This window comes from Xyrauchen texanus, chromosome 5 (assembly GCF_025860055.1).
Source record: "Xyrauchen texanus isolate HMW12.3.18 chromosome 5, RBS_HiC_50CHRs, whole genome shotgun sequence".
Classification (NCBI taxonomy): Eukaryota; Metazoa; Chordata; class Actinopteri; order Cypriniformes; family Catostomidae; genus Xyrauchen; species Xyrauchen texanus.
In genome coordinates this window covers 19615249-19624909 of record NC_068280.1, presented here as the reverse complement: position 1 = coordinate 19624909, position 9661 = coordinate 19615249, and the positions used below count along the sequence as shown (strand labels likewise).

General features: G+C 38.0%; 1 protein-coding gene across 1 annotated transcript in view; it reads right to left on the bottom strand.

Annotated features, from left to right (window-relative positions):
• Window positions 1-404: 404 nt before the first annotated feature.
• The window catches only part of LOC127644395 (LIM domain only protein 7-like), a 60383-nt gene continuing 51126 nt past the window's right edge, over window positions 405-9661 (bottom strand). The window contains exons 30-31 of the mRNA XM_052127540.1: window positions 8499-8604; window positions 405-2902 (exon numbers count right to left, since the gene is read on the bottom strand). Coding sequence (XP_051983500.1) covers window positions 2880-2902; window positions 8499-8604 — 129 coding nt within the window. The 3' untranslated portion in view covers window positions 405-2879. The remainder of the gene's footprint in view (window positions 2903-8498; window positions 8605-9661) is intronic.

Here is a 9661-nt window from a genome sequence, read left to right as displayed (position 1 = left end):
ACTGAATGCTTTATGATTGATATGGGTGAACTCTTAGTGCACTAAGGTCACAACTTTCAGTACAGTTCTGGGAAGAATATGCTGCTGAGGGAGGAGGTATCTGCATGAACAGAAAAGGGATGGAAGAGAACTATCTTCTTAATTACTGTTCTTTTAGTTGTGGAAAGCAGACATGACCATTCAAGTTCAATTCATATACTTTCCATACTGCAAACTGAAAGTGAATAAAAGGACTGAGGTTAACATTCTGCCTAACATCTTTTGTGTTTCAAGAAAAGTCATACATACTTGGAATGACATGAGGTTTAGTAAATAACGACAGAATTTTTATTTTTGAGTGAACAGCCTTTAAGTGGTTTGTATAAAGCAGTATCCCACTTGTACAGTTGAATTTGCAAATTAAGTAGAATTGGGGAAATGGAAGCTGCTTGGTCATTTGGTTATGAAAGTATAGTAGAAGAAAAAAAGGCATGCAGGTAACCGTTATTACACCAACACTCATGAGCATGGACACCAAACGGCGAGTATGAGTAAAAGTATGTCATGTACAGACATTCAGAATGAGGCTACAATGATGGAAATGGAGATGAGTGCTTCAGACGGGTGAAGCAAATACATGACAGTAAGTTGAAATGTCTGGTCATGCCTTTCAGCCACTCTTAAATTTCCACTATTAGGCCTGGGGAATGTTTCCATTTCAGAGGAGAAAGAGAAAAATGACATGCAAAGGTAAAAAACAGGCTGCAGTAAAACATTTTTAAAGGAACAGCTCACCCTAAAATGTGCTAAAAAGAACTCAAGTTGCCACTTTGGACCTAATTATCATAGCGCTTCAGCAAGATTTTTACTTAAAATAAAAATTACAAAAATTACCTAAAGGAATAGTTCACCCAAAAGATGTATAATCTCTCATTTACTGACCCTTAAGGCATGGTCACGTATACTTTGCATGCTGAAATTCCGCAGGCGAAATACTCAAAGGCAATCCATGCGATCTGTTGAATCTAAAGCGCGAAACATACAGCGCTTCGGTATAGTCCGACTACCAAAAGAATGACTCCTATGAGCTGGTTCCTTTGAATCTACAGCATGAAACATAAGGCCCTTCCAGTCTAGTCTGGTATAGTACACTGTTGTGCAAGTTATGAATGTCCAACTCAAAATTAAATGAGAACTGTGAGAATTGCATTTCTCATTTTCAAATAATTCTTCCTCAAATGTACATAACTGGAATTGTTACTGGAACCATAAGGAACAGGAATCAATTAGGAGGAATCAGAACAGTTAAATTCCTTATGATTCCCATCTCTAGATATGATGCAAGTCAATGGGGTCAAACACTTTCAAGCTCCAAAAAGGATATAAAAGCCAGCATAAAGATAATCCATACGACCAAAATAAGACTCCTTTTTAAAAAGAATCTTGCCATTTGCCCATGTTAAGCACTGGCTCTGGGCATGTGTCAAGTGCTAGGAAGCATAATACAGTTTCAAATCATGATCATGCCTGGGAGACAGCAGGAGTTACATTTTTAGTCTGTTCTCACACAAAACAGATTGCATCACTTCAGAAGACATGGATTAAACCACATAAATCATATATATTACCTTTATGCTGCCTTTATATCCTTGTTGGAGCTTTAAAGTGTTGGCCCCCATTGACTTCCATTTTATGACTACATTCACATCACATCTCGATCAAAATACGTTAAAAAATGAGAGCGTTTGAGACAGCATAAATGTGAGTAAATTATTAAAGATAGTTTTTATTTGAGTTTCCTCTTCCTTTAAATTCCCCATTGATTCCAATCAAAATGCTTTGTACACCTACAGAAGACTTGGAACATGATGTACAAGTCAAACTAGAAAGTTGTACAGATTAAAAAAGAAATTAGTAAATTATGACATTTCACTCACATATGCTTAAACTGAGAACCTGGGTTAATAAAATAGCAACATGATTTGATTTAGTTTTACTGCAATATGACATGCAGTGCAGTCTGCAGATCTAAATTCCATGTCAACTTCAAACACAAATGTCTAACATAGGGGCTTGGGTGGTAACTTTTCAGGCAATTTGATCTTATTTTTGTTTTATGATGATATGCTGTACCCATGTACAGGTCATCTGATTGGCAGAGCCCAGTATCTTCAAAACAGAAAAACAGAACTGTACACAGTTTACACCCAGAGCACCACCTACTGGACAGACCATTTCATCACCCTTAAGAGCATGACAGAACAACAATTAAATCAAATACACATTACTACCATAGCAGGTAGCACTTACAAATCCTCTTAATCTACATAAAAACAATGACTCAACCTTTAAAGTAGTTCCCATCCCCACCACCAATAAGAGTTCGAGGAAAAACAAAGTGTGCTAGGCATTTATTAAATATGATAAATCTGAGAGCGCAAAGCTTATAAAGCATTATAGAAATAAGAGAACATAATTTGTGCTAAATTTAAATGATTTCTGAGAATAGAATCACTTAAGAAAGAAAGAACATATAAAACAGATCTTAGGAATCTTGAGACACATTAGACATGCCATTACTTGCCACTAATGCCACATGGAATGCACAACTCTTCTACATTACATCTCAATATGGGTGTTAGCCAGTACAGAAACAACCTCAGGGGTTGCAGCAATGATGTGGTGGCCAAAATAACATGTTCTAACTTTTCACTATGTAGAAGTCATGGTATTAGAACAATTACAGCTATAGGAGTCTCGATTTATTGATTGTGAAAAGTCTAGCTGAGAGTGAAGCAGTGGATAAGGCATGTTGCGGTGGTTAGGTTGTGGTAATAGTTGCAATTCCTGCAGGCCTTTCTGTGGTATACTCCTCTTCAATTTGATGCAATCCATTTTGGTCATTTGGAGATGGTGGAACAGACTAAGAGAAAAAAATAAAAACACATTTGAAATGTCTCTGTTAGAAAGGTGTCATTCTTGTAAACTAAAGCAGATTTTATAGGGGTTGTGTCAGGAGGAATACAATTTCCCTTGATCTTTTGATGTGTAAGAGATCATTATAAAAAAACATTTTACAACTCAATACAAAAGAGCATTTATTTAAACAAGGCTGCAAAGTCAGCTCGTTTACATTTTAAGATTTACTTTGTGATGTCAAACAGATGAATGCATCAGCGCATGACTGCCTCTATAGCAAGACATCAACACCTACTTTTAAATCATCGCACCCTTGATCTGCCCACTGACGATCAGTCAGAAAGGTGAACAAGATCAGCCCTCTACTCAACTATTCCAAAGGGGACTAACACAAGACAATTTGTGCCTGGACTATTTATTTATTTAAAAAAAAAAATATCTACATAAACATGCAATAGACTACCCGCTTTGACAGTGTATCTCCCGATGCCATGAAGAGGCAATGTCAAGTTATAACTCTTAAAAGGAGACCCCATTCTTTCTCTTGCTGTTTTGAGCATAAACACCTCCTGGATGCATTTTTGCACCCATCTGCACTATATTTAATTATGAGTCTACGTAAACATGCTCTAGATGCGTTTCTGCAGATGTGCACTGCGTTGTAAAAGCTCAACATTTAAAAACACATCTGTTCTGCCTTTTTCTATTGCTGCCGCAAGCTGGGAGAACCATCTCTCTTCCAGAAAAAAAAACACTATGGAAGATGAGAGATGTCCAGAGTCTCTGCTTTGGCCTTTGACTGAAGTTAAACAAAGTTACTGATTGCATAAGTGCAAGATGATATGCGAGTACGTTATGTTTCACCGTGGATTGTATTAAGTGAGTCCAGCACATTTTAGCATGAATTATGTTGTGTTTTCTGCTCATATCAGCATGGATTGCTTGTGAACCAGTCACAATATGATTCAAGCATTGCGAAAGAACTGTTGAAATTGAAAGATGAGGCAGCATAAAACACTATCGGACCAAACCGAAAAATCTTAACCAATTTCATATGTTGCATATGCCATGACTGTTTAATATTTATCCTCCAGAGACCAGAGCGTGACTGCTATGTGCTTTTTCCATTTCCCTTTTTAATTTGTAACTATTAGATCTTAATAAATAAGCAAATAATATGTTTATTTTTCTAGAGTCAATAATTTTCTTAAAAAATTAGGACCACATTTGTAAAATAATACAAAGCTATAGAGGGCAAAAAATCTAATTCTTTGTTTCCAGGAGTTGGCTATATGAAAAGTTAGACATTATATCAGAAATTATCATAATTAATTCTGATTCAATGGCCTGCATCATCCAATCACTGCCAACCATGTTAAAATAAAAATATAGATTATGAATTCTGAATTCAAATACTGATTACCATTGTCCCATGTCTGCCAAACAAGTTGAATGCTCCAAATATAATCTCCAGCCGGAAACTGAATTTATGGTCAGATTTTAGGACAGAATGCACTTGGCAGCACAGAGAGCTATAGGATGCTCCCTTGCTCCCCATTTAGTGAATGACTTAACATCCAGTGTAATATCTGTCAGCACTGTTTCTCAGAACAGTTTGAAATGCACATTATTTTCATCCTAACTCCATATAAAGCATCTGAACGCAACATTTTACAGCTTGTGTATGAACACATTAATTCTCAAATGTGAAAATACACAGTGGATATAGGAATGCATTTAATAATGTTAACGAATAGGAACGTATTGTACAGTGATAAAAAAAATAATTTTTTTTTTTTAAATCTATTTTAAAATAAAGCAAAATGACCCACAGATGTGTTAATGTTGAAAGTTATTCACGTTTATCAGCACGCTGACTCACGAAAAATTAATGGATTTTTTTAAAAGCAGCATATCAAATGAAACTAATGACTCCATTTACAACATAACTTAGAAGTCTTACCAGAAGCCCTTTTGTTGGCTCTGCGCCCATAGAAGCACTTCAAGGAAATTAACTTCATGCTGTTGTGTTACGTGACCCAGTGAGGCAGAAATGTAACCTCATAAATCATCTCACATTGTGTTTGGGCTTTCACATTGGCTGCGTCTCTTTTCAAGGTTCCTACAGCAATGGTGGGCAGTCACGTGCACTTGGTCGTGATAGGTTAATATATCAAAGCCTCTTTCAAGGCAAGTCAGTCCACTCTGCAGTCATTTCTGGAATGTTCTCGTGCAGGCTTGGCAGCTTTCTCTTTGTAAACAAGCGGTATTAAAATACAGTTCCCATCTAATTGAATGGGGAAAGACTGACATTTCCAAAATGGTTGGTGTAGATTACGATCAAAGACGCATTTAAAATCAGCAGTAAAATCTGACAGCAATAGTATCACCAATTGTGCTTCTTTAGCTTTTTACCTCAGGCTGGTTCAGCTAATGCACACACACATTCTCGAGCTGATTGAAAGGTGAAGTCTGTATCTAGCGGGACTTGCTTTCTACGTCAGTGTAATACCAGTGGCCAGTCTCTTCTAAACGGTCTCTCTCTCTCTCTCTATAAAAGGCAAAAGCAATGACATGTAATTTATTAATTATTTTCTTTATTTAGTTATTTTGTGTTTGTGTGCAGATCTATAAATTGTAGTGTATTGTGGTTAGGTTTAAATAATGTTTATTTGCTTTTGCGTGTTTTCTATAATCTCCAGATTTTTTTTGTTTTCCAATGCACCCAGAGCTGCTGAGCTCAGCATGAGTGGCGAAAAAAGGCTCAGCGCTGAAACTATCCACTCATTGCCACGTCTGGGATGCTTCTGGGACACATCACCTTGCTACTCATGCTTGCAATGTGAAAGGCGTGTTAACATGGGTGCTGAAACAAAAATGCACTGCTCAAGCCCCACTCACAGAGGATATGTGAAACTGGCCTAAGACATTAGCAGCAGATCCTTCAAGTCCAGTAAGATGCAAGGTGGAGCTGCTGTAGATCGGACTTGTTGGTCTGGGGAATTTGGAGGCCAGGGCAACACTTTGAACTCTTCAACATGTTCGTCAAACCATTCCCAAACAATAAGTGCAGTGTGGCAGGGCATATTATCCTGCTGAAAGATGCCACTGCCATCGGGGAATACCTTTGTACCATTTCTGCAATGATGTTTAGGTAGATGGCATGCATCAAATTGACATCCACATGAATGGACGGACCCAGAGTTTCCCAGCAGAACATTGCCCAGAGCATCACACTCCCTCCACCAGCTTAAAACTGAGCATCCTAGTGCCATTCCTTCCCCAGGTAAACAGTGCACACGTACACGGCCGTCCACATGATGTAAAAGAAAACAGGACTCATCGGACCAGGCGACCCTCTTCTACTGCTCAAAGGACCAGTTACGACACTCATGTGCTCGTTGTAGCTGCTTTCGACTGTGGACCGGAGTCATCATGGGCACTCTGACCAGTCTGCAGTGACAGCCACATATGCAACATGGTGCGATGCACTATGTATTGTGACACATTCCTCTCATAACCATAATTAAAATGTTCTGTGACTTTTGCCAAGTTGATCTTCTGTCGTTTTGGACCAGACAGGACAACCTTTGTTACCCTCGCACATAAATGAGCCTTGGGCACCCAACACCCTGTCGCCGGTAAGCGGTATGTCCCTCCTCGGACCACTGTCTGTAGGTACTCACCACTGCTGAATGGGAGCACCTCACAAACCCTGCCGTTTCAGAAATATTTTCTTTTGTCAAAGTTGCTCTGGTCTTTACTCCTGCCCATTCTCGTTGACTACAAGAACTGACTGTTCGCTTACCCTCTAATCTACCTAGACCTGAACATGTGGCCTTGTTAGGAGATTATCAACTCGCATCACTTGTGGTCAAACTGTTTTGGCTCATCTGTGTACATGGCTGTATTTGAGGGGCTGCACGATGTTAGCCAATTACATTGAAGTTTAAAGGAGATGCTGAAGCTAAAACCAAGCATTTCAGACAAAGGGCCGATGGGGTGAAAAATGATGGAATATGTTTTTGTGAAAGAATTTTAACTAACATTATAAGGTGGACCTCAGAGAAAACAAATTATATATATATATATATATATATATATATATATATATATATAGATATAGAGATATATATATATATATATATATATATATATGAGAGTATGTAATGACCCCTTTAAAGCAAGAGCAATGTATTCATGATAAAAAAAAAAACTAAGTTTAAAGAAAATCAAACTTCATAAACAAGTCCCTCAAGTGATTTTGGAGCTATAGGACAGAATAAAGCACGGCTCTGTAACTTTCTAAAAAGGAAGAATAATTTAGCAACATTCAACATTTCAGACTGGTGTTTAGGACATACTTTGAGGCTTAACCCTTGACTGAACTTTGAGATGGGTTTACAGGTGAAGCATATCATTTCTGAGCCACTAGTTCCACCACTAGTGTGGCAATATGATAGCGCCATCCCAAACTCAAACTATTGGTTGAGCCAATGTTTATATTTAATCAGGAACCAGCATCATTATTGGTAAAGTTTCATATGGAAATGAAAGCATATGGTTAGTCTGGAGACTACTACAACTAGTACTAACCATAATCCTATAGAAATATACATGTATTGAATTGCATCATACCAAGCAACAGTTAAATCCAGTCCACTAATCTGAGAGTAAATAGCATTTTAATAGTGCCAATATTTAGTGTAACATCACTAAGACTACATCCGCATTAATCCGGATACTTTTGAAAATGGCATTTTCGTTTTTTGAAACACTCCGTCGACACTGGCATTTTCAAGCGTTTTCCAAAGGTTTCTCATCCACACTGAAATGTATGAAAAATCTTAAATCCCCTTACTGCGCATGTGAAAAATGTACGTTACATGTACGGGCTGAAACACAACTGTCCTCATGTTCAGTCACTGGACAGCAATTCCAAGTAAATTACCCATTGACTTTGAAGGAATGCAATATAAAAAGTTGTACAAGGTAATATTGACCTTTACCAATGCTATCACAATGAATATCAGGCACAACAATGCCGCTAAAACATGGGCCACCATCTTGATTGTTTTGGATGGAACAGATCACATGACTGTCAAATGACAACAAATACATCGTTTTCAGATATCTCCATGTCCCATGTCCACACTACAATGTGAATATGACATTTTAAATGTATCCGCTTGGTAGAGCGTTTTTGAAAATCTCAGTTTTCGCGGTCAAATACACCATCTCCGTGTGGACAGAAGGCCAAAACGTAGAGAAAAAGGATTATTTTTTAAGCAACCATATTAGTCTGGACATGGCCCAAATCAGCTGCATGGCGACATGAAACGGTTTATCATTATTTGGTCTTGCTTGGTACTATTTTGTGTGCAGAGCAAAAACTGACAAAATAACTGCCCTTTTTAAAACCGTGATTTACTTGATATTAACTTCTTGATTACAGAACTGAAAAAAAAGGAAAATATCACTCACATCCATGCTGCATTAATGAATATCAAGGAGCAAATTACAGCCATGCTAATATTCAGAACAACAGCACTATTGGTAATATGATATTGCATAATTATGGGATGCTGGTTGTTGCTTACCTCGGAGTCTACAGTAGCAGTTGTTACAGAGGAGCTGTCTGTGTCGGACTCTGACCTGAGCTCCGGACTCAGCTCCTCTCCCAAGGTCAGTCCTGCAGCTGACACACTGCAAGACCAATCAGAAACAATGTGTATGCAAACATGTCATAACCTCATGGAATCCTCAATACACGGATTCAATATCAGAGGATATAAACAGTTTCTTCCCATTCTTCCAAGCAGGGTGGCAAATAGCAACTCCAAGATCAGCCAAAATTAAGTTAATTCATTAGAAAAGACAAGTGATTCAAGTGCAGCATTAGCAGATCCTCCACCATAGCTCTTTTGAAAATGTGATTTTGTTAGAGAAGGCTGGTGAAAGTGATGTCACTGTCCTATGCTGCGGTTAAGAAACAAGCAGCTACAGTAAACAAACCACCCCTGCACAAAGTAGCCATCCTGGTAGAAGTCTTAAAGGGACAAAAATAACTGGAAGGAAAGCAAGAGACCAAAGAAATTAAGTGTTTTGTGATTGAAAGAGGCTGTGTGATCAGTGACTGGCAGGATCCCTGTGATGGACAGGTCAGGTAAGACTTTCATTGGCTGTGCTGAGGTTAGCAAGAAGGTGTGTTTATGGAGTAGAGTTATAAGAGTTTATTTGCAATAAGGCAATCAGAAAACAGGCTGGACTTTTGTTTTGCATTACAATTTTCCATTTCCTACAGCAAACAACACACTATGTTCTAAACTTAGAATTAATCCATTTCTAAATCAGAGTCAGAGTGTATTCATGCATATTGTAATCTTGAATCAAAACATTATTCACCCTCATGACTTTCCAAACCCATATTACTTTTTCTTCTGTGGAACACAAGAGAAATTCTGAACAATGTTGACGCTGCTCTTTTTTGCCATACAATGAAAGTGAATGGGAACAAAGGCTATCAGGCCGCAACTTTTGTGTTCCAAGGAAGAAAGAAAAATTCAAAAAGGAATTGTCCTGTTTTAATTCTTTAAGACTAATTTGACCTGCATATTTGATTTACTTGTATTCTGATTGCCTACACCAAAATAGAAGGAATTCATTAATATTAGGTGGTTAATAATTCCTTTGTCCCCAAATGATGAAGGTTAGAAACCCAGGCTAGGTGCAACAGAACCAGGAGGGCCAGCTCGCTCCATTT